At 34.0% G+C, this 25,864-nt stretch overlaps 1 protein-coding gene across 1 annotated transcript in view; it reads left to right on the top strand.

The window, feature by feature from the left end:
- LOC149725662 (uncharacterized) overlaps positions 1-25,864 on the top strand; it is an 89,320-nt gene that overhangs the window by 18,281 nt on the left and 45,175 nt on the right. Inside the window, exons 18-44 of the mRNA XM_089891242.1 lie at positions 1,004-1,115; positions 1,807-1,936; positions 3,021-3,226; positions 3,885-3,992; positions 4,661-4,803; positions 5,424-5,563; positions 5,942-6,087; positions 6,350-7,932; positions 8,254-8,536; positions 9,546-9,674; positions 10,430-10,739; positions 11,171-11,277; positions 11,760-11,943; positions 12,606-12,759; positions 13,826-13,953; positions 14,763-14,928; positions 15,724-15,920; positions 16,761-16,955; positions 17,514-17,746; positions 18,325-18,520; positions 18,828-18,988; positions 19,865-20,021; positions 20,765-20,929; positions 21,382-21,515; positions 22,337-22,423; positions 23,408-23,531; positions 25,060-25,210. Of these exons, the coding sequence (XP_089747368.1) occupies positions 1,004-1,115; positions 1,807-1,936; positions 3,021-3,226; positions 3,885-3,992; positions 4,661-4,803; positions 5,424-5,563; positions 5,942-6,087; positions 6,350-7,932; positions 8,254-8,536; positions 9,546-9,674; positions 10,430-10,739; positions 11,171-11,277; positions 11,760-11,943; positions 12,606-12,759; positions 13,826-13,953; positions 14,763-14,928; positions 15,724-15,920; positions 16,761-16,955; positions 17,514-17,746; positions 18,325-18,520; positions 18,828-18,988; positions 19,865-20,021; positions 20,765-20,929; positions 21,382-21,515; positions 22,337-22,423; positions 23,408-23,531; positions 25,060-25,210 (5,829 nt within the window). The remainder of the gene's footprint in view (positions 1-1,003; positions 1,116-1,806; positions 1,937-3,020; positions 3,227-3,884; positions 3,993-4,660; positions 4,804-5,423; positions 5,564-5,941; positions 6,088-6,349; positions 7,933-8,253; positions 8,537-9,545; positions 9,675-10,429; positions 10,740-11,170; positions 11,278-11,759; positions 11,944-12,605; positions 12,760-13,825; positions 13,954-14,762; positions 14,929-15,723; positions 15,921-16,760; positions 16,956-17,513; positions 17,747-18,324; positions 18,521-18,827; positions 18,989-19,864; positions 20,022-20,764; positions 20,930-21,381; positions 21,516-22,336; positions 22,424-23,407; positions 23,532-25,059; positions 25,211-25,864) is intronic.

The following is a 25,864-nucleotide window of genomic DNA, read 5'->3' on the forward strand; positions in this document are numbered from 1 at the left end:
TGTTTTGTCGCTATATCCTGTCTTTTTGTTTAAATTATAAAAAGACACCCATTTATAACTCGACAGTGAGCATGAGGTGTATGAATACACCATGTGTGTCTGGTGTATAAGAAAACACCCATGTTATAACTTGACAGTGAGCATGAGGTGTATGAATACACCATGTGTGTCTGGTGTATAAGAAGACACCCATTTTATAACTCGACAGTGAGCATGAGGTGTATGAATACACCATGTGTGTCTGGTGTATAAGAAGACACCCATGTTATAACTTGACAGTGAGCATGAGGTGTATGAATACACCTTGTGTGTCTGGTGTATAAGGAGACACCCATGTTATAACTCAACAGTGAGCATGAGGTGTATGAATACACCATGTGTGTCTGGTGTATAAGACACCCATGTTATAACTTAACAGTGAGCATGAGGTGTATGAATACACCTTGTGTGTCTGGTGTATAAGAAGACACCCATGTTATAACTTGACAGTGAGCATGAGGTGTATGAATACACCATGTGTGTCTGGTGTATAAGAAGACACTTCAGCTATAACTTGACAGTGAGCATGAGGTGTATGAATACACCATGTGTGTCTGGTGTATAAGAAGACACCCATGTTATAACTCAACAGTGAGCATGAGGTGTATGAATACACCATGTGTGTCTGGTGTATAAGAAGACACCCATGTTATAACTCGACAGTGAGCATGAGGTGTATGAATACACCATGTGTGTCTGGTGTATAAGAAGACACTTCAGCTATAACTTGACAGTGAGCATAAGGTGTACAAATTTATCTCAAAAGTATTCAACACAACAACAAATATTATAACCTCTATACTTATTTTGTTCGAAAATGTAATATGTTTTAGAAATGTAATTTTTTTGAAATATGTTTTGAAAATGTAATAAATGTTACATTATGTTATCTGTTTTAATAATGTAACATGTTTCGAAAATAGATATGTTTCAAAATGGAATATTTTTTTGCTTTTTTCTTCAGCACATGTAAAAACAGACAGTGGCATTGTGTAACCAATCCACCAATTGGTGAGTGTACGGTTTTTGGCGCATCTCATTATATAACATTTGATGGGAAACTTTATGATTTTCAGGTATTTCAAAAACAATTAAACCTAAAATATCTAAATGAACTAATGTAACTTACTTTATCCTAGCGAGGTTGGAAAATGACAGTCGTTATAACACGGGTGTTCTGTTTCATACACCACATTTCATTTTAAATTTTTTTATACTGTATAGCTGATAATTTGGACAACCCATTAGTAACCACTGGGTTGGAGCAATTTTCGTTAAGTGTTTTTCCCAAGGACACATCAACACAATGGTAGCAACATAAAGCCTTGAACCCATAACTTCTGGGTTAGAAGCAGGCACGCTAACTAACTGTGCTATGAAACCTGTCTATATAATATGGTAATGAAATAAAAGTATAATTTATCCACGCGTGGCAGGGCAAAGACAATCGTTATATCACACGTGTTCTGTTTTATACACCTTGCAGCTAAAATTAACTTTTTACAGTTATATAGTAGGGTGGGGGAAGATGGGACACTTTTTAGCTCTATTTTCTCGTCCCATTTAGTAGTAAGTGAAGAACATTCAAAGAATTATAAAACTATATCCTCACGACTCCCATAGACCATTGTTAATTGTTTAAAACACGATCAGGATACTTTGATATTATGTGCTAAAGGTGTCCCATCTTCCCCCACCCTACTATATATATATATATTTTTAAAAACACATTTTTTATTTATCATTATTTAAATAATATTTTTTTAGGGGGACTGTTCATATGTTCTGGTAAAGTCCGCTTCCAACAGCCCTCATAAGTTTAAAGTGATTCTGTCCAATAGTAACTGCGACAAAGGCGGAGAACGATGCAATAAAACAATCACTTTTTTTGCTCCAGGTTTGTTACTGTTGTTTGATTTCAATATATTTTGTTATCCTTCAATGTGAAAGCTGAAACTGTATAGCCATAAATGTAACTTACTTTATCTTCTAATGGCTGAAAAAGGACAGTTTTTATTAGAGATCGATCGATATCAATTTTTTCCACCGATTCCGATACCGATATTTTTAGCTTTACCGATACCGATATTTTACCGATATTTGACACTATAGCGAAACATATAAAATGATCAGTATTGATTAAAATGAATACCTGTATTCAAGATATTGCAAGTTATTATAGAGAAAAAATGGTTGGTCATCACTTAGTCTACATATGTTTTTTAGAACGTAAATATTGGCTGATAATATCGGTGAAGCGATATTTCGGTCGACCTCTAGTTTTTATAACACAGGTGTTTTAAATTGTTTCATACACCTGGTGCTAGCTTATAAGTTACCATGTATGTTACTTTGCGGGTGATTGTTTTTTGGGAAACTTTTTACTTTTTTTTATGTATGGCTGATAATTTGGACAACCCATTAGTGACCACTGGGTTGGAGCAATTGTTGTTAAGTGTCTTTCCCAAAAACACATACGCCCACAATGGCAGCAGCAATCAATGCTAAACACTTTGCTACAGCGCTGGACTTAAATTCTAAATGAATGTAACTTGCTTTATCTTCAACTGACCAGAAAACTATTGCTTTGCAAGTTACCATGTGTATTACTTTGTGGGTGACTAGTTTTTAGAAGATGGAATTTTTATTTAGAGTTTTTAAAACCAGAAAATTTTAGCTTCAGACTTTTAATTACAAGACCATTTTATTGAATATTATATGTGGATTTTAAGTTTATTTTTCTGTATGGTTGAATTTATGGTACTGGTATATATTATTCAATGTATGTCTAGTTTATGGTGTCTGTGTTCTTGGACAATTGCTTCAACCCAGTGGTCGCTAATGGATCGTCAAAATTATCAGCCATACATAAATAAATTCCAAAAAAATAATCACCCACAAAGTAACAACTTAAAAATGTGGATTTTAAGATTTTAAAGGTATTTTTTTAAATTTTAACGACTGATTTATAATTTTTTTAGATTCTTTCGGAGTTTTAAAGAAGGTGGTTCTTTCTCGGAGGACAACCATACCTTCTCTTATCCAGACTCTGAAATCAGGATCCAACTTCCTCTTCTGGAGAGCAGGAGTTTGGTTTTTCTTGCGACATCCATCCTCAGGGGTTGAGATTAAATGGGATCAGGTTCTGAGGATTTCTGTAACCGTAGATGCCTCAAATAGGGGAAAGGTATTTAAAAATATGTTTGTAAATTACTTCTGATATAGGCTGGGAAATGACAGTCGTTATAACATGGTGTTCTGTTTTAGACACGCTGTGTTAGATTACCATCTATGCAACTTTGTGAATGAATGAATGTAACTTGCTTTAACCTCGCATGGCCGGAAAACAACAGTCGTTATAACACGGGTGTTCTGTTTCATGCACCTCGTGCCAGCTTATGCGTTACCATGTATGTTGCTTATTCCAATTAAGTGTAAATATGTTTTTAACTGTAAGTGTGTTTTAACAACTGTTGTTTTGTCGCTATATCCCGTTTTTTCGTTTAAAATATTTCTAAATCTTCGCTACCGTAATCGAAGAGATAAATAAAGTTATTATTATTAATATAAATGTACGCATGAAATTTATTTCATCTCTTCGATTAGATAACGAACAATAGGAAAGTTTACAAAAGCGAAAAGACGGGTAGTAACGGTAAAACAACCACTGTTAAAACACGCTTATTGATAAAAAAAGAAATAATGTTGTAGATAAAATGCGTGACCGTTACACCCTATAAACGATACAACGTAATATTATAACCTGTGTCAATTTAAAATATTAACTTAAGAAAAGCTATGCTGTTTATTATACAGTTGGTTTGTAACTTCTTAATTAAATACAGGTTGAAGGCTTATGCGGTAACTATAATGACGACGCATCTGATGACTTTGTTAAGAACTCTGGTGGACCAGCAGAAACGTTAGCAACAGAATTTGCATACAGTTGGCAGGTTAGTGATTTTTCTGTGTGGTTTATTTGAAATAAGGGTTCTAGTTTATATTATTCAATGTATGTTTAGGGACTTTTTTGAATATATTTTTATTTTGTTATCTTTTTTATGTATGGCTGATAATTTTGTCAACTCATTAGTGACCACTGGGTTGGAGCAATTGTCGTTAAGTGTCTTTCCCATAGACACATATGCCAAAAATGGTAGCAGCGACCAGTCTTGAACCCATTACCTCTGGGTTACAGGCAGGCCAGCTAACCACTTTGCCACCAAAAAAAGGAATGTTTTTTGGGCAAGACACTTAACAGCAATTGCTTCAACCCAGTGGTTACTAATTGATTGTCAAAATTATTAGCCATACATAAAAAATTTCCTAAAAAATAATTACCAACTAAGTAACATACATGGTAACTGGTAAGCTGGCATGAGGTGTATGAAACAGAACACTCGTGTTATAACGACTGTCATTTTCCAGCCACGCGAGGATAAAGTAAGTTACATTCATTCATTTTTGACCAAAATCACCAAATATATTGGTATTTAACAACTCGTAAGCTGGCACAAGGTGTATGAAACAGAACACCCGTGTTATAACGACTGTCGTTTTCCAGCCATGCGAGGATAAAGTAAGTTACAATCAATCATATATTTTTCGAAATATTTTCCAGTACTCTCCATGCACTAAACCGCAATCATTACCCGATGCATGTAATGTGAACCCTGACCGCGAAATATGGTCCATGACAACTTGTGAAGCAATAAAGTCTCCTCTATTTTCAGCGTGCCATGCTCTTATTGAACCTCAAGCTTGGTAAGATTTTACGTAGTTGTTTTTCTCTTTTAAACGGAGTGGCAAAGCGGTTAGCGCCTGCCTCTAACCCAGAGGTAATGGGTTTAAGGCTCGTCGCTGCTACCATTTTGGGCGTATGTGTCCTTGGGCAAGACACTTAACAACAATTGCTTCAACCCAGTGGTCGCTAATGGGTTGTCCAAATTATCAGCAATATACATAAAAAATGTAAAAAAAGCCAAAAATGAGTAATTACTTACAAAGTAACATACATGGTAACTCAAGCAAGCACGAGGTGTATAAACAAAACACCCATGTCATAACGACTGTCGTTTTCCGGCCACGCAAGAATAAAGCAAGGTACATTCACTTTCTAATGATCACTTTTAGTATTAATTTTGTTTGTCAAAATTAATATTTACAAAAGTAGAAAAAACCTTAATCTAACTGTATTAATTCTGCGAATCTGACACTGATCTGGTGCTCATAAAGTTGAACGATTCTTGTGTAAAGAAATACAGTAAGGATCTGGTCCTGCCAAAACGTAACAGACAAAAATCAAGTCTAACCAATTGTTTAATAAAACTTATACAAATTTAAAAAAAAATAAATAATTTTATTGTAACATAATTTTTTTTCAGGTACGAAAAATGTGTTTTTGATGGCTGTAGTTGTAGTGGGGGTGGAGATTGTATTTGTGTGTGCGCTGTGATCGCCACTTATGCACATGAATGCGCGAAAGTGAACGCACCGATAAAATGGAGATCAAATACGCTCTGCCGTAAGTATTTAATTATCTAACAAAAAAATTATATATATATATTTAGTTTTTTGAATTTTTTTTTATTTTTTTTAACTCAAGTTTGGGCTTTTAGCAATTTAAATACTAAAGCAAAATACTATGCCGTTAAGTGTCTTACACAAGGACACATACGCCCACAATGGTAGCAACGACAAGCCTAGAACCCATTACCTCTGATAAGATAAATAAGTGACATTTTTAACTAAATAGGTGTTTTAACAACTGTTGTTTTTTCACTATATCCTGTCTTTTCGTTAAAAATATTTCTAAATCTTCGCCACCGTAATCAAAGAGACAAATAAATATATTAGTATTATTATTATTATTTAGTGTTTAATTATCACATGTACACAACAGCAATACAATGTGGAGACTGCCCTATGAAATATGAATCTTGTTCTACCTCGTGCCCACCTACATGCAGAAACCATCATATTTATGATGTCATACAAAGGAATTGTTCCTCAATTTGCATAGAAGGATGTACATGCCCAGCAAATACGGTTTGTTGCTTTTAATTTATTTTTTTATCTTAATAGTCTGTTTTAAATAGATTTATTCTTTTTTTTAAAAAAAAAGAGATTTTTAGATGTTACATGAGACTACTGACTTTTTAATGTTTTTTTATTATATTTTTTCTAAAAAATGATGTATTTAAAAACTTGTTTATTAAAAAATGTTCATTGTTAAAAGCACAACATATTAAAATAAAATATTATATTAAACTATGTGAGAGAAAGAAAAAAAGACAATGTATATTTTTAGGTGATGGATTATACTGAGACTACATGTGTTCCTGTTGAAAACTGTGGGGAAACAACAACAACACCACAATCAACAACACAACAATCAACAACACTACAATCAACAACACCACAATCAACAACGCCACAATCAACAACGCCACAATCAACAACGCCACAATCAACAACACCACAATCAACAACACCACAATCAACAACACCACAATCAACAACACCACAATCAACAACAACACAATCAACAACACCACAATCAACAACGCCACAATCAACAACGCCACAATCAACAACGCCACAATCAACAACGCCACAATCAACAACGCCACAATCAACAACGCCACAATCAACAACGCCACAATCAACAACGCCACAATCAACAACGCCACAATCAACAACAACACAATCAACAACACCACAATCAACAACACCACAGTCAACAACGCCACAGTCAACAACACCACAATCAACCACACCCCAATCAACCACACCCCAATCAACCACACCCCAATCAACAACACCCCAATCAACAACACCCCAATCAACGACACCCCAATCAACGACACCCCAATCAACGACACCCCAATCAACGACACCCCAATCAACGACACCCCAATCAACGACACCCCAATCAACGACACCCCAATCAACAACGCCCCAATCAACAACGCCACATTCAACAACGCCACATTTAACGACGCCACATTCAACGACACCCCAATCAACGACACCCCAATCAACGACACCCCAATCAACGACACCACAATCAACAACACCCCAATCAACGACACCCCAATCAACGACACCACAAAAAGCAACAACACCACAATCAACGACACCACAAAAAGCAACAACACCACAAATAACAACGCCCCAATCAACAACGCCCCAATCAACAACGCCCCAATCAACAACGCCACATTCAACAACGCCACATTCAACAACACAACAATCAACGACACCACAATCAACAACGCCACAATCAACAACGCCACAATCAACAACGCCACAATCAACGACACCCCAATCAACGACTCCCCAATCAACGACACCCCAATCAACGACACCCCAATCAACGACACCCCAATCAACGACGCCCCAATCAACGACGCCCCAATCAACGACACCCCAATCAACGACACCCCAATCAACGACACCCCAATCAACGACACCCCAATCAACGACACCCCAATCAACGACACCACAATCAACAACACCCCAATCAACAACACCCCAATCAACGACACCACAAAAAGCAACAACACCCCAATCAACGACACCACAAAAAGCAACAACACCACAAATAACAACACCACAAAAAGCAACAACACCACAAATAACAACACCACAAAAAGCAACAACCTCACAATCAACAACAACACATTCAACAACGCCACAATCAACAACGCCACAAACAACAACAACAGGCATACAAAACCCGTGTATATGGTATACCGGGTACCACAGTTTAAAACAAAATGTTTATGGTTATGATAATGAATCTATAACTCTGCACCAGGAACTGTTTTCTTGCAAATTGCCACAGTCTATTCAATGTAGAACTGTTATAGGAAAAGTCGAACTTAATAGGTAAGTTGTTTTGATAATTATTCCAGCGCCAGGGGAAAGTTGTTACCATGTCTGCTTCTAACCCAGAGGTAATGGGTTCAAGGCTCCACGCTGCTAAAAATGTGTGCGTATTTGTCATTGGGAAAGACACTTAACAACAATTGATAATTTGGACAACCCATTAGTGACCACTGGGTTGGAGCAATTGTTGTTAAGTGTCTTGCCCAAGGACACATACGCCCACAATGGTAGCAGCGTCGAGCCTTGAACCCATTACCTCTGGGTTAGAGGCAGGCCCGCTAACCAATTGTGCAAGACACCACTAATTCTGTATTTTTTTAGGAACAACGCCCAAGGAATTTATTGCAACTTAGACATTGGTCTATTGTGTACAAATTCCAGTTTTAAATGCCCAGATTTTGAAATACAATTGAAATGTTTTAATGAATCATGCTATACAACTGTACCAGAAACAACAACTGCACAAAAAACAACAACTGTACAAGGAACAACAACTGTACAAAAAACAACAACTGTACCAGAAAAAACAACTGTACCAGAAACAACAACAACTGTACAAGGAACAACAACAACTGTACAAGGAACAACAACAACAGAAAGTACTGTAAGTCGCTCGCCTCTAACCTACAGGTAATGAGTTCAAGGCTCGTTGCTGCTACCATTGTGGGCGTATGTGTCATTGGGCAAGACACTTAATGACTATTGCTCCAACCCAGTGGTCACTAATTCTTTGTCCAAATTATCAGCCACAAATAAAAAATGAAAAAATCCACAAAAAATAATCACTCACAAAGTAACATACATGGTAACTCGTAAGCTGGCACGAGGTGTATGAAACAGAACACCTGTGTTTAACAACTGTCGTTTTCCAGCCATGCGAGGATAAAGTAAGTTACATTCATTTATTCAGGTCTATATAAAAGTTTGAGCAAACTCTGGCAAAAAGTTAGTACGTGATTGTATCAACACTGTTTTGTGAGGCCTATATCAATTATTCAGATTTAGTAACAGTTTTTAAAGACTCGTATGTTTATTTATTAAAATAGCTGTAAAAAATTCGGCAAATCTGACCCTGATCTGGTGCTCCTGTTGTGTAAAGAAATACAGTAAGGATCTGGTCCCACGAAAACGTAACAGACAATTACAAATGTTTTATTCATGAAATAAAAGACTGACGATGCTACTTAGGCGAAATATATATATATTTTATTAAACAATTAATTTTTGTTACGCTTTCGTATCACCGGACCCATATGATATAATAGGATGGGGGAAGACGGGACACCTTTAGCACATAATATCTAAATATCCTGATCGTGTTTTAAACAATTAACAACGGTCTATACGAGTTGTGAGGATACGGTTTTATAATTCTTTGAACACTCTTTGTTTACTACCAAATGGGACGAGAAAATAGAATGATAAGGTGTCCCATTTTCTCCCGACGTACTATATTTAAGATAATGCTTTTTATTCTATTATTATTATGTGAATATTGCTAAAAAGTGGTCTAAAACGTATTTCCTTTTTATTAAATAAAAATTTTGTGCTGATTGATCCAAATTTACTCATTACGTACTCATTCATTAGAGCCCTACTCTCTTGTTTTACAGATTTTAGCATGCAAAGGCATGCCACCTGAAACATCATGCTTAAGTTGTGAGAAAGAACAATATTGTTTCAATGGTTCCTGTATTCCTGAAGAGCTCTGTCCATGTGCATATGAGGGCACATACTACCAGGTTAGTTTTCTGTTGGCATTGTATCACTTCTGTTTCTATTAGAAGTTTAACTTGATAAAAATTAAACATAAATGGCTGTTTGTCTGCTAGGTGTAGTGACCACGCTTATTTTCTTCCAATTAAATGTAAATATGTTTTTAACTGTAATTGTGTTCTAACAACTGTTTTTTGTAGCTATATCCTGTCTTTTCGTTTTAAATATTTCTAAATCTTCGCTACCGTAATCGAAGAGACAAAACAACAGTTGTTAAAACACGCTTACAGTTAAAAACATGTTTACATTTATTTGGAAAAAAATAAGCGTGGTCGCTACACCTAGCAGACAAACGAGCCATTTATGTTTAATTATTATCAAGTTAAACTTGAATGGAAACACAAATTTTGAAACAAATACCACAAATAAATCTTTAATTCAGCGCTATGGCACAGTTGTTTAGCGCGCCTGCCTCTAACCCAGAGGTAATGGGTTCAAGGCTCGTCGGTACTACCATTGTGGGCGTATGTGTCCTTTGCCAAGACACTTTACAGCAATCGCTCAAACCCAGTGGTCACTAATGGGTTGTACAAATTATCAGCCACACATAAAAAATCCCCCAAAAAAATTCACCCACAAAGTAACATACATGGTAACTCATAAGCTGGCACGAGGTGTATGAAACCTAACACCCGTGTTTAACAACTTTCGTTTTCTAGCCACGCAAGGATAAAGTAAGTTACATTCATTCAATTCTCTTTTTATTTTACTACTTTCACAGAATGAGACGTGGACAACTGGTAAACCTGGAAATTGCACGGAATGTAACTGCTCATATGGCAATACCCTTTGCAACAAGCCAAATTGTGAAATTAAACCTGAAAACTGTGACAAAAAAAACCAAAAGTATGTGAAATTCAATCCAAAAACTTGCTGTGGCTCTTGTCAATGCAGTTGCCCATCTGGTAGCAGTTTATGCAGTTCTAATCCTTGTAAATGTTTGAGTAGTAACAAATGGTGTGACGGAATTAATGATTGTAATGGTTACGATGAAATAAATTGCAATGTTACAACAGCAGTGACCACAACAGGTACGTATGCATACGTTAATGTTTCATTTGCAAAAATAGTAAGCGTTTTGCCTCTAGACCAGAGGTAACGGGTTCAAGGCTTGACGTTGCTACCATTGTGGGCGTATGTGTCCTTGGGCAAGACATTTAACAGCAATTGCTCTAACCCAGTGGTCACTAATGGGTTGTCCAAATTATCAGCCATACATAAAAAGACACAAATAAAAAAAACTTTTTATTCTATTTTCTCGTCCCAATTGCTAGTAAACAAAGAACATTCAAAGAATTATAAAACCGTATCCTCACGACTCCCATAGACCGTTGTTAATTGTTTAAAACATGATCAGGAAAATTGTATATTATGTGCTAAATGTGTTCTATCTTCCCTCACCCTACTATATATAAAAATCACTAAAGAAGCGTTTTTTACCGTAAAATGCCCATTTTTTCAGGCTACGTATCATCAACTACACAAGAAACAACAACAACAACTGGGCCAACAGTTTGTACGTACAAAGGAAAAATTTACCAAGTTAATGAAGAAATAACAGACTCAGATGTAAGTATAAAATTTTTCTCAATATGTGGCGGGCAACGGGAGTCTTTACAACAGGGGTGTTCTGTTTCATACACCTCGTGCCAGCCTACGAGTTACCATGTATTTAACACATTAATACTGAATTTACCCTACTGTTAAGTGTCCACACACTCAAAAAAAAGTTTTGGGGTTAAGGCTTGTCGCTGCAAGACACTTAACGACAATTGGTCCAACCCAGTGGTCACTAATGGGTTGTCCAAATTATCAGCCACACATAAAAATGAAAAATCCCTAAAAATAATCACCCACAAAGTAACATACATGGTAACTCGGAAGCTGGCACAAGGTGTATGAAAAAGAACACCCATGTTATAACGACTGTCGTTTCCCGCCATGCAAGGATAAAGTAAGTTACATTCATTTATTCAAATAATTTTACTGTCCAAAAATAGTTACCGAAAATTAAAAAAAAAATTTTTTTTTTGATTTTTTTTTTTTGACAGGGATGCACAACTTGTGTCTGTCAAGAAGATGGTTCTATGTTCTGCCATTCTGATAAATGTCACCCAGAATGTATAATGTTTACTGGTAATGGGTTTAAAACCTATGATGGATATTTTTATAACCAATCCATTTGCGACCATGTATTAACAAAAGATTGCGACGGCGGTACATTCGAAGTAATTGGTAAGTTTGTTTTTTGTATTTGTGCTTATTTTATGACAGTTGTAATAACACTGGTGTTCCGTTTCATACATCTCGTGTTTGCTTACGCGATGGTTTTTCTGCTAATTTAACAACAGTTATTATTTCACTGGTGTTCTGTTTCATACACCTTGTGCCAGCTTACGAGATGGTTTTTGTGCTAATTTAACAACAGTTATTATTACACTGGTGTTCTGTTTCATACACCTTGTCCCAGTTTACGAGTTAGTTTTTGTGCTAATTTATCAACAGTTGTTATTACACTGGTGTTCTGTTTTATACACCTTGTGCTTGCTTACAAGTTACTACGTATGTAACTTTGTGGGTGACTATTTTTAACTAAGTGGAATTTCTTGGGATAATAGGTTTGAATAAATAAATGTAACTTGCTTTATCCTCGCATGGTCGAAAAAGGATAGTCGTTATAACACAGGTGTTCTGTTTCATACACCTCATGCTCGCATATAAGTTACCACGTATGTAACTTTGTTTTTTGTTGAAATTTTAACTTTTTTGTAAATATATATATATATATATTTAATAAAAAAAGTATTTTTAAATTATTAAACAATAATAAAAAAAAATTTTTTTTACGGCAAAATTTTTAGGTTTATTTTTTTTTAACATATGTTTTGTTTTTTTAGTTTCAGAAGATTGTTCGCTTAACAATTGCACTCGAAGTGTTACAGTAACCAGTAAAAGCACAATTAAACTGCAAAATTCCTTTTCTGTTATAATAAATGGATTCCGTTTTGATTCTAAATCGTATAAACAATTTTCGTATCAAGCACGTACAATGTAAGTATACTGTATTTAGTTTTTGGGTAAAGGGTTAACTACTGCCCAAAATCTGGATCCTCAGCCATGCGAAACCCATACAGAAGAAAAATAGATACAGTTAGCACATATTATTTTATTTTTTTATCTTTTAATGCCACATCTGGTATGTAAAAATAAAAATAGTCAAATTTGACTAAATATGGATATTTTTTATTTTTTCTAAATTTTAGAGAAAACATGTTTATCTTTCCGAAAAAAAAAAAAACAGTTAAATTTGACTTTTTGAGTTCAGTTTGACTAAATATAAATATTTTTTTTACTATTTTACTCAATTTTTGGAAAAACAGTTTAGTTCTTAGCTAACAAACTGTTAAATTTGACTAAATATGAATATTTTTTACTATTTTTCTCAATTTTAGTGAAGAAATTTTAATCTTAAATAAAAATAGTAAAACTTAAATAAATATGAATATTTTTTTTACTATTTTACTCAATTTTTTGAAAAACAGTTTAGTTCTTAACTAAAAAACAGTTAAATTTGACTAAATATGGATATTTTTTATTTTTTCTAAATTTTAGAGAAAACATTTTAATCTTTCCGAAAAAAAAAAAAAACAGTTAAATTTGACTTTTTGAGTTCAGTTTGACTAAATATAAATATTTTTTTTACTATTTTACTCAATTTTTTGAAAAACAGTTTAGTTCTTAACTAAAAAACAGTTAAATTTAACTAAATATGGAGATTCTTTTACTTTTTCTAAATTTTAGGAAAAACATTTTAATCTTAACGAATTTTTTAATTTTTTTTTACAATTTTAGGGAAAACAGCCTAATTCTTACTTAACTAAAAAAAGTTTTACTAAACATAAATGACTAAACAAAAACTAAACATAAATGAAATTTATTTTGCCTCTTTGGTCACGATAACGAAGAACAAGAGAGTTGACAAAAGCGAAAAGACAGGTAGTAACGGAAAAACAACAGTTGTTAAAACACGCTTATTGATAAAAAAGAAAGAAAGTTTTGGATAAAAGGCATGACCGTTACACCTATATATATTTTACTTTTTTTTTCTTAATTTTAGGTTTCTGAAACATGGTTTTCATATTTACTCTGTTGGAAATGAAATTGTTGTAAAAGGAGCAAAATTTACTGTTTTTTGGGAACCGAGATCGCAACAAGTTCGTGTGGAAGTTAAACAAAGTACTGCAGGTAAGTTTTATGGACCTTATGCTCACTGTCGAGTGCGTCAAGCAGTAGCATGGTGTATTCATACACCTCATGCTCACTGTCGAGTTATAACATGGGTGTCTTCTTATACACCAGACACACATGGTGTATTCATACACCCCATGCTCACTGTCGAGTTATAACATGGGTGTCTTCTTATACACCAGGCACACATGGTGTATTCATACACCTCATGCTCACTGTCGAGTTATAACATGGGTGTCTTCTTATACACCAGGCACACATGGTGTATTCATACACCTCATGCTCACTGTTGAGTTATAACATGGGTGTCTTCTTATACACCAGACACACATGGTGTATTCATACACCCCATGCTCACTGTCGAGTTATAACATGGGTGTCTTCTTATACACCAGACACACATGGTGTATTCATACACCCCATGCTCACTGTCGAGTTATAACATGGGTGTCTTCTTATACACCAGGCACACATGGTGTATTCATACACCTCATGCTCACTGTTGAGTTATAACATGGGTGTTTCTTATAAACCAGACACACAAGGTGTATTCATACACCTCATGCTCACTGTCAAGGTATAACATGGGTGTCTTCTTAAACATCAGACACACATGGTGTATTCATACACCTTATGCTCACTGTTGAGTTTTCACATGGGTGTCTTCTTATACACCAGACACACATGGTGTATTCATACACCTCATGCTCACTGTCGAGTTATAACATGTGTGTCTTCTTATACACCAGACACACATGGTGTATTCATACACCTCATGCTCGCTGTTACTAACCTAAACTTTTCAGGAAAATTGTGTGGTTTATGTGGAGACAACAACAACAATGCAAACAACGAACTGACGAAACGTGACAAAAATATCACTAACAGCATTAAAGAGTTTGTTGACTCTTGGGCATTGTCGAAATGTAACAATTCAAAATGCGAAAACTTGGATTATTGTCCAGACATGGAGTGAGTGTTTGAATGAATGAATGTAACTTACTTTATCCTCGCGTGGTTGAAAACAAGAGTCGTTATAACACGGGTGTTCTGTTTCATACACCTCGTGCTTGCTTTTAGGTTTTAAATGAATGAATGTAACTTACTTTATCCTCGCGTGGTTGAAAACAAGAGTCGTTATAACACAGGTGTTCTGTTTTATACACCTCCTGCTTGCTTTTAGGTTTTAAATAAATGAATGTAACTTACTTTATCTTCACGTGGCCGGAAAACGAGAGTCTTTATAACATGGGTGTTCTGTTTCATACACCTCTTGCTTGCTTTTAGGTTTTGAATAAATGAATGTAACTTACTTTATCTTCGCGTGGCTGAAAACGAGAGTCGTTATAACATAGGTGTTCCGTTTTATACACCTCGTGCTTGCTTTTAGGTTTTAAATGAATGAATGTAACTTACTTTATCCTCGCGTGGTTGAAAACAAGAGTCGTTATAACACGGGTGTTCTGTTTTATACACCTCGTGCTTGCTTTTAGGTTTTAAATAAATGAATGTAACTTACTTTATCTTCGCGTGGCTGAAAATGTGAGTCGTTATAACACGGGTGTTCTGTTTCATACACCTTGTGCTTGCTTTTAGGTTATGGATGAATGAATGTAACTTACTTTATCCTCGCATGGCTAAAAGCGACAGCCGTTAAAAATTTCAAGGTGTATGAAACAGAACACCTGTGTTATAACAACTGTTGTTGCCCTATCTTGTGAGAATTATTACTACAAAAAACTGAATTCTAAAATTTTGTTCCGTCAGGTCATATTTTCCGAAATGCCGAAATTTTTTTTCGGCCGAAAATTATTCGGCTACTTGTAAAGATGCCATATGTAAATGCGCTCAGAATACTACATTACGAGACTGTGAGTGTTTGGCTATGGCAGAATACGTGTCTACTTGCCACAGGCTAGCCGGTAAAGCTCTTTACGAAAACTGGAGATCTATTCAAGGGTGTGGTAAGTAACAGTATTCAAAGTTTTTCTAGAAAATAAATTATTAAAAAAATGCGTATTGTTTTTTTTATGGTTTGGTAAGATTTAATATTTCTATTTTTAAAAATTTGAATAACCTTTAATTTAAAAAAATATGCATTTTTTATTTAAAAAATTGTAACATTTTTTATTAGGCTGTGGTAAAATATAATATTTCTATTTTTTTACAAATTTTTAATAACTTTTTATTTAAAAATTATATTTATTTTTTTGTTTAAAATAAATTGTAACGTTTTTATTAAGTTTAATATTTTTTATTAAAAAAAAGATTGTAATGTTTTTTTATCAAGGCTGTGATAAGATATAACATTTTCGGTTTCACATATTTTATATTTATTTTAATATGTAACATTATTTGTGAAAAAAACTCCCAAAAATAATCACCCACAAGCCACAAAGTAACATACATGGTAACTCGTAAGCTGACACGAGGTGTATGAAACATAACACCTGTGTTATAACGACTGTTGTTTCTGGCGACGCGAGAATAAAATAAGTTACATTACATTTATTTACCCAACAACGAATTTTTTTTATCTTTTACTGAATTAATATGAATAAATGTAACTTACTTTATCCTCGCGTGACCGAAAAACGACAGTTGTTATAGCACGGGTGTTTATACATCTCGTGCCAGCTTACAGGTTACCAAGTATGTTACTTTGTGGGTGATTATTTTTTGGTATTTCTTCATATATTTATACGTATCTGATAATTTGGACAACCTAATAATAAATGTAACTTACTTTATCCTCGCATGCCCAAAAAACTACAGTCGTTATAATGAAGAAACTTCTTTTACAGGTTGCAACTGCAAAGCACCGAAAATTTGCAAAGAATGCGGAAGTGGTTGCCCAGTAACTTGCTCTAATATCATGGAATATTCTAACACACAAGACAGAGAGAAAAACTGCAATAGTTCTTGCATAAGCGGCTGTTTTTGTCCGGATAATATGGTTTTAGATGGGTTGGAATGTGTGAAACAAGAAAAATGTCCATGTAAGAACTGAATTAGTTGAATAATGCAGAAAGTTGTGAATTTGTGACGCTTTTTTATATACCAAACACACATGGTGTATTCATACACCTCATGCTCACTGTTGAGTTATACACGGGTATCTTTTTATACACCAGACAGTCAGACACACATGGTGTATTCATACTCCTCATGCTCACTGTCAAGTTATAACATAGGTGTCTTCTTATACACCAGACACACATGGTGTATTCATACACCTCATGCTCACTGTTGAGTTATAACATGGGTGTCTTTTTATACACCAGACACACATGGTGTATTCATACGCCTCATGCTCACTGTCAAGTTATAACATGGGTGTCTTCTTATACACCAGACACACATGGTGTATTCATACACCTCATGCTCAATGTCGAGTAATAACATGGGTGTCTTCTTATACACCAGACGCACATGGTGTATTCATACACCTCATGCTCACTGTTGAGTTATAACATGGGTGTCTTCTTATACACCAGGCACACATGTTGTATTCATACACCTCAAGCTAAATTTTCTAACAATAATTTTTTTCACAGGTGTTTGCAAGGGTAATGGTGCTAAACACATTACAAAATTTGACAAACAATTTTACACTTTTGAGGGTAATTGTACATATATACTGTCTCGTTCCAAGCCAAACACATATCCAAAGTATGAAATTTTTGGCAACATATCAAACTGCGATTTCCAACCACCAACAAAATGCTTAAATTCCATTATTTTGAGATTTAATTCAACTGAAGAAATTATACTCATGAAAAATTTGAAGGTAAATTTTTTATATTTTTTTCTAAAGAAAGTGTTGTTTTTATTTGATAATAATTAAACATAAAGGGCTCGTTTGTCTGCTAGGTGTAGCGACCGCGCTTATTTTCTTCCAATTAAATGTAAATATGTTTTTAACTGTAAGCGTGTTTTAACAACTGTTGTTTTGTCGCTAAATCGTGTCTTTTCGTTTAAAATATTTCTAAATCTTACTTACCGTAATCGAAGAGACAAATGAACTTATTATTATTATATTAATATAAGTCCTTTTATTTTGTAAGAGTAAATTTTATATAAAATAACATAACAATGTTTTGTTATTTTATGAAAAATGTTACTTTTTTTAGACAATTTTTTTTTTTTTTTTTTTTTTAGCCAAATTAAAATCCTGATTTTGCAGAATTCCACTAAATTGGCACCGGTTTATAGTAGAAAAAAATCTTTTAAATTTGACAATTTTTTTATTACATGGATATTTTTTTTAACATAAATATTAAAAAGTTACAAAATACTCAAATTAGTCCTGAAACAGCATAAAATACATAAAACATATAAAATAAATTCAAAACTTTATTTTTTTAGGTTTCTGTTAATGGCCTTGTAACTAGTGCTCCGGTTAACATAACAAGTGACATACAAGTGACAGTTAAAAGTCAAGAGACGCTAGAACTGGTCATAAAAAGTGTCCAAATTATTATAACATATAAACACTTGGAAAACGGTTTTACAATTAAAGTTCCAATTACACGATATCATAATAAAACCGAAGGGCTGTGCGGTAAGTTTTTTTTATATTTAATTGTTTATCCTTGCTTTTCTGCAAAAGTTATATTATCTTTACGCACACTTTTGTTTCTATTAGAAGTTTAACTTGATAATAATTAAACATAAATGGCTTGTTTGTCTGCTAGGTGTAGCGACCACGCCAAAAAGATGTCCTTTCTTCCCCCACCCTACTATATGTAATAAGGACAGAAAAAATATTATTAGTCTTAGTAAAAAAAAACAAATTAAAACATTTTTTTTTTTTAATTTTAATTTTAATTTTTACGTGTAAGTAAAAATTTTTTTTTTTTTTTTAATAGGTAACTGCAATGTACAGCCAACCACAAACAACACACATGGTTTTTGGAATAATTGGAAAATAAATGACTCCAGTTGTGTGACCCCTCCCGAACCCCCCACCCCCCCTCCATGCAAAAACGAGACTAAAAAAACGTGCGACAAAATCGAAAACCTGTTTAAAGTAAGTTTTTTATTTTATATTGCATATGCTTGCAAAGTGGTTAGCCCGTCTGTCTGTAACCCAGAGGTAATGGGTTCAAGGCTCTTCGTTTCTACCATTGTGGGCGTATGTGTCCTTGGGCAAGACACTTAACGACAATAGCTTTAATAACCCAGTGGTCACTAATGGGTTGTCCAAATTATCAGGCACACATAAAATATCTCAAAAAACATTTACTCACAAAGTAACATACTTGGGAATTCGTAAGTTGGCACGAGGTGTATGAAACAGAACACCCGTGTTATATCGACTGTCGTTTTACAGCCACGCGAGGATACAGCAAGTTACAGTTATTTAAATGAATGAATGAATGAAACTTTTTTATCTACACGTTTTTTTTATTAATGGCTGATAATTTCAACTCAATAGTGACCACAAACAGAACACCCGTGTTATAACGACTGTAGTTTTTCTGGCCAGGCGAGCATAAAGCAAGTTACAGTTATTTAAATGAATGAATGAATGAATGAAACTTTTTTATCTACATGTTTTTTTTATGTATGGCTGATAATTTGGACAACCCATTAGTGACCACTTGGTTGAAGCAATTGTCGTTAAGTGTCCTGCCCAAGGACACATACGCCCACAATGGTAGCAACGACGAACCTTGAACCCATTACCTCTGGGTTAAAGGGCAGGGACGCTAACCAACTCTGCTATAATGTAGCGGGTGCAGAATGTTGTATTGTGAGCGGTAAACTAAGAGGGCGATTGAACACGAGACTGGGTATTTATACGGAAGATAATGTGAGAAAAAGACACTCGTGTACGCGTCTGCGCACACACACGTAGTGGGCCGCCACAATAGCGCCGTTTTTTTAAACATATTTTTCACAGAAATGCAACATAGTCATAGACCCTGCACCATACATTTCCTCATGTAAATACGATGTTTGTGATAACATGGGACCATGCTATGCTATAAAAGCATATTCAGAAGACTGCAAACAAGCAGGAGTGTGCACTAAATGGCAAAATAACATGCAAGAATGTGGTAAGTATATCTTCAGCTGTTTTTTTAAATGCAAAATTTTATATCTTTAGCTGTTTTTTTAAATGCAAAATTTTTTCTTTTTAAAAAAAAAAAATTTTTTTACGGTTTTTATTGCTTAATAATAAAATGTTTTATGTTGGAGTAGGGTGGGGTAAGATGAGATACTTTTCGTTCAATTTTCTTGTCCCATTTTTTAGTAAACATAGAAAATTTAAAGGATTACGAAACCGTATCCTTGAAACTTCCATACTGTTGTTAATTGTTTGTTTAAAACTGTTTAAAACACGATCAGGATATTTGGATATTATGTGCTAAAGGTGTCCCGTCTTTCCCCACTCTACTATATAAATTTTTGAATGGAAAACCTTAAAAAACAGATTTTTTTTTCTGTTGTTAATTTTTTTCTAGTACAAATTTTATATATTTCGCTATATCCTGTCTTTTCGTTTAAACAAAATTTCTAAATTTTTGCTACAGCTATGGAAGAGACAAATTAAGTTATTATTATTACTATAATAGGGTGGGGTAAAATGGGACACATTTTCTTTTTATTTTCTTGTCCCATTTGGTAGTAAACAAAAAAAAATAAAAAAACACATCCTCAGGAATCACATAAACCGTTGTTAATTATTTAAAACACAATCAGGGTATTTAGATATTTTGTGCCAAAGGTGTCCTATCTTCCCCCACCCTACTATATATGTTTGTTTCTTCTAACAATTTTGAACAATTTTTCCCCACAGCTTACAAATGCAATGCGCCAATGGTTTATGAAGAATGCGGAACTGTCTGCAATAATTCTTGTCCCTTGGAGCAAAATACAGACACCTGTTCTGAAAATGGCGGCTGCAAATGCCCAGACAGTTACATTTCACACCAAGGAACCTGCAAAAAAATAACTAATTGCAGTAAGTGTTTTATGTACTTTTGGCGCCTGGCAAAGTGGTTAGCAAAAATCTAGAGGTAATGGGTTCAAGGCTCGTCGCTGCTATCATTGTGGGCGTATGTGTCCTTGGGCAAGACATTTAACCGCAATTGCTTCAACCCAGTGGTCACTAATGGGTTGTCCAAATTATCAGCCATATATAAAAAAAACATAGTAATCACCCACAAAGTAGCATACATGGTAACTCGTAAGCTAGCACGAGGTGTATGAAACAGAAAACCCGTGTTATAAAGACTCTCGTTTCCCGACCAAGCCAGGATAAAGTAAGTTACATTCATTCACTTAAAACCTAAAAGCAAGCACGTGGTGTATGAAACAGAACACCCGTGTTATAACAACCGTCGTTTCCCATCCACGCAGGATAAAGTAAGTTACATTCATTCAACAAAGTTTTAAAATTTTATTTTTTCACAGCCTGTGTGGCATGCCCTCCCAAACCCCCAACAATATGTCCAAGTCCTCATCAGAAACTAATACCAAATAATGACTGTTGTAATACAAGCGATTGCGTGTGTCAGTCATGCCCGGAACTACCACCTTGCCCAGCGGTAAGTTTTTATTTCCAGAAATTTTTAAAGTATGCCCAAATTATCGGCAACATAAATGAAAAAAAATTTCTGCAAAAATATTCACCCAAAAAGTTACATACATTGTAACTCGTAAGCTGGCACGAGGTGTATAAAACAAAACACGCGTGTTATAACGACTGTCGTTTTTCAACCACGCGAGGATAAAGCAAGTTACATTCATTCGTTCACAAAGTAACATACATGGTAACTGGTAAGCTGGCACAAGGTGTATGAAACAGAACACCCGTGTTATAACGACTGTCTTTTTTCGACACGCGAGGATAAAGCAAGTTACATTCATTTGTTCACAAAGTAACATACATGGTAACTGGTAAGCTGGCACGAGGTGTATGAAACAGAACACGTTTTCCGGCCAAACGAGGTAAAGCAAGTTACATTTATATTCTTATAATAATATTTATTCCATCAATTTTCTTTTTTGTCATTGAAACTTTATTACTAAAGTAAATAAAACAATTGCAGAGTAACAGCAAAACAGTAACCAATATTTAGAAATATTTAACGAAAAGACAGGATATAGCGATAAAACAACAGTTGTTAAAACACGATTACAGTTAAAAACATATTTTAATTTAATTGGAAGAAAATAAGCGTGGTCTACACCTAGCAGACAAACAAGCCATTTATGTTTAATTATTATCAAGTTAAATTTCAGAAACAAAAGTGTGCGTAAAGTTAAAAAAGATATTTTTGGCAATTTTTAGGGATCATATCAATAAAAATTTATTTATAATTTTTAACATTATATTTCAGTTTGTTTTAATTTTTTTTTATTTTAGGGCCAAACTGCTCAAGATACAATTGACCCTATTTGTGGTTGTATGATTAGAAATTGCACACAAAAATTTTGCCCTAACGGAAAACCAGTAAGTATCAAAACCTGTATTCTGTTACGTCTACTTTTATTTTTATTCTTTATGGGTGAGGTCAAGGACCTGGGATTTAGGCCAAATTTGGCCCATTACCCAACACCTGAAAAGCCCATTTAAGTCTTTCTTGCGAGCGGTGCCGCGACACCGCATCGCAGTCAGACGCGTATTATATTGGCACCATTTTTTATCCTCGTGTGTTTGAGTTACCACACTTCCCAACTTTGTGTATGGTTTCTATTTGATATGGCTTACAATTTGGACAACCCATTAGTGACCACCGGGTTGGAGCAATGTCAGTTAAGTGTCTTGTCCAAGGACACATACGCTGATCAGTATTAGTACCGCTGCGGAGCATCGAACCGGGGACACTTTGGTTTCGATGCAGGCGCCGAAACCACTGAGCCATGGCGCTGGAACTTCTGCTTAGTCTGGCGCAGTGATTCAGTGGTTTAGCCGCCTGCTTTGAAACCAAAGTGTCCCCGGTTCAAAACTCCGCAGCGGTACTAAAACTGATCGGCGTATGTGTCCTTGGGCAAGACACTTAACGGCAATTGCTCCAACCCAGCGGTCACTAATGGGTTGTCCAAATTAAAAGTCATAACAAAAAAAATCATACACAAAGTTGAAAAAGTATGGTAACTCGTAAGCAGACGAAGATAAATTTATTATTTTACCCGAATAAAGCTCTAACAAAGTCAATAATGTTATATTCAAATTAATTTCGTACCAAAAAAAATATTATTTTTACTGAAGTTACATATGTGGTAACTTGTAAGCTATCACGAGGTGTATGAAACGAAACACCCATGTTATAACGACTGTCGTTTTTTGGCCATGCAAGGATAAAGCAAGTTACATTCATTCTTTTATAACCTAAAAGCAAGCATGAGGTGTATGAAACAGAACACCCATGTAATAACGACTGTCGTTTTTCAGCCACCCGGGGATAAAGTAAGTTACGTTCATTTATATTTTTAGGTTGGTTCAACATGGAAAAGAAACAACTGCAGTACTTGTGAATGTAAAGCTGTTGATTTTATGTCCTGCCGGGAAAAAACATGTTCTCATTTTGATCAAAAATGTCCATTGAAATACATTGAATGTAAGTTATATACGCTAGGATAGATTTTTAAAAGCTAAAATTAATAACAATTTTTTGTTTCTTCGATTTTGGTAGCGAAGATTTCGAAATATTTTAAACGAAAAGACAGGATATACTGATAAAACAATAAGTCATAAAATCTTGTCTTTAATAAGAGGTACTGGGTTCAAGGCTTACTGCTGCTAGTATTGTGTGTGTGTCCTTGGGCAACAGTTTTAATGTTAATTACCAAATAGGCGAATAACCTTTAGAAGTGAAAATTTTAAAAGATAAAAATTTAAGCGTGAACATTTTTTGTTGTCACATTATTAGCTTTCGGGGGAAAATAGGCTGATCATAGCACTATCACTATTGTACAGTGTTTATTTTAATACATGTTTGTAAAATTAAATTGTTATGCATTTATATATTTAATTAATACCAGTGTTTTGTATCGTGTAAAGCAGTTTTATGTATAGTAGGGTGGGGTAAGATAGGACACCTTTAGCACATAATATCCAAATATCCTGATCCTGTTTTAAACAATTAACAACGGTTAATGGTAGTCGTGAGGATACGGTTTTATAATTCTTCGAATGTTCTTTGTTTACTACCAAATGGGACGAGATATTAGACCGAAATGTGTCCCATCTTCCCCCACCCTAGTATACATAAAAAAAGATTTGGACAATTTCTATTTTAGTTAAGTTAATTTCCCTTAATGCTTAGCGCTATTAATTAATTTAAATTATTGTTTTAAGTTTATGAATGTAAATTTTAGTTTTTTTTTATGAAATTATGAGTATTTATAAATATGATTGCTGGGTTAAAAGTATTTGTTTAACTTAAAAAAAATTGTCACTTAAAAAATAAAAAAAATAAAAAATAGCCCTTTACTTTTTAATTTAAATTATTGTTTTAAGTTTAAGAATGTAAATTTTAGTTTTTTTTATGAAATTATGATTGTGGGGTAATTATTTGTTTAACTTTTAAAAAAATGTCACTTAAAACATAAAAAAATGAAAAAAATAGCCCTTTACTTTTTAATATAAATTATTGTTTTAAGTTTATGAATGTAAATTTTAGTTTTTTTTTATGAAATTATGAGTATTTATAAATATGATTGCTGGGTTAAAAGTATTTGTTTAACTTAAAAAAATTGTCACTTAAAAAATAAAAAAAATAAAAAATAGCCCTTTACTTTTTAATATAAATTATTGTTTTAAGTTTATGAATGTAAATTTTATTTTTTTTTATGAAATTATGATTGTGGGGTAATTATTTGTTTAACTTTAAAAAAAATGTCACTTAAAACATGAAAAAATGAAAAAAATAGCCCTTTACTTTTTAATATAAATTATTGTTTTAAGTTTATGAATGTAAATTTTAGGTTTTTTTGAGAAAGTTTTTTTTTAAGTATTTTTTTACTTTAAAATAAGAAAAACTGTAACTTAAAAATAAAATTTAAAAAAATTAATAAGCCATGACTCACTATTAAAAAAAAATCTAAAATTTTGGCGAAAAAATATTGAAATATCTTTTTTAACAGGGGACTCCGATCACTGCTGTAAAAAATGTAATCAGCCAGTAAACAACTGCGCTGTCGAAAACTACACTGATATTATAACTGTTGGAAATTGTAGAAGTGTAACACCTGTTGATATAGCCAACTGTACTGGACAATGTACTTCTACTTCAAGGTAATTTATTTCAATAAAAACAACTTTGTTTGTTTCTTCAATTACGGTAGCGAAGATTTAGAAATTTTTTTTAGAAAAGACAAGATATAGCAGCAAAACAAAAGTTGGTAAACACGCTTACAGTTAAATTTTTTTACATTTAGTTGGAAAAATAAGCGTGGTCGCTACACCTAGCAGACAAACGAATCATTTATGTTTATTATCTTTTTTGACTCCAAACTTATTGCATCCAAACTTTCTGCTGTTTCTATTGTATTGTTTGTCGGCAAGATATTCCATTGCTCCAACCCAGTGGTCGCTATAATAGGTTGTTCAAATTATCAGCCAAAAAAGGGATAACAATAACCACCAACAAAATCTTATAGGCTGGCACGAGGTGCATGAAACAGAACACCGGTGTTATAACGACTGTCGTTTTCCAGCCATACGAGGATAAAGCAAGTTACATTCGTTCATTTTTGACCAAAATCACCAAATATATTGGTATTTAACAACTCGTAAGCTGGCACAAGGTGTATGAAACAGAACACCGGTGTTATAACGACTGTCGTTTTCTAGCCACGCGAGGATAAAGCAAGTTACATTCGTTCAATGAGTTACCTTAAATGTCACCCAAACAGAAAAAAATTCACTTTCAAATTTTATTAATAAATT

Source organism: Ciona robusta, chromosome 13 (assembly GCF_009617815.1).
Source record: "Ciona robusta chromosome 13, ASM961781v2".
NCBI lineage: Eukaryota > Metazoa > Chordata > Ascidiacea > Phlebobranchia > Cionidae > Ciona > Ciona robusta.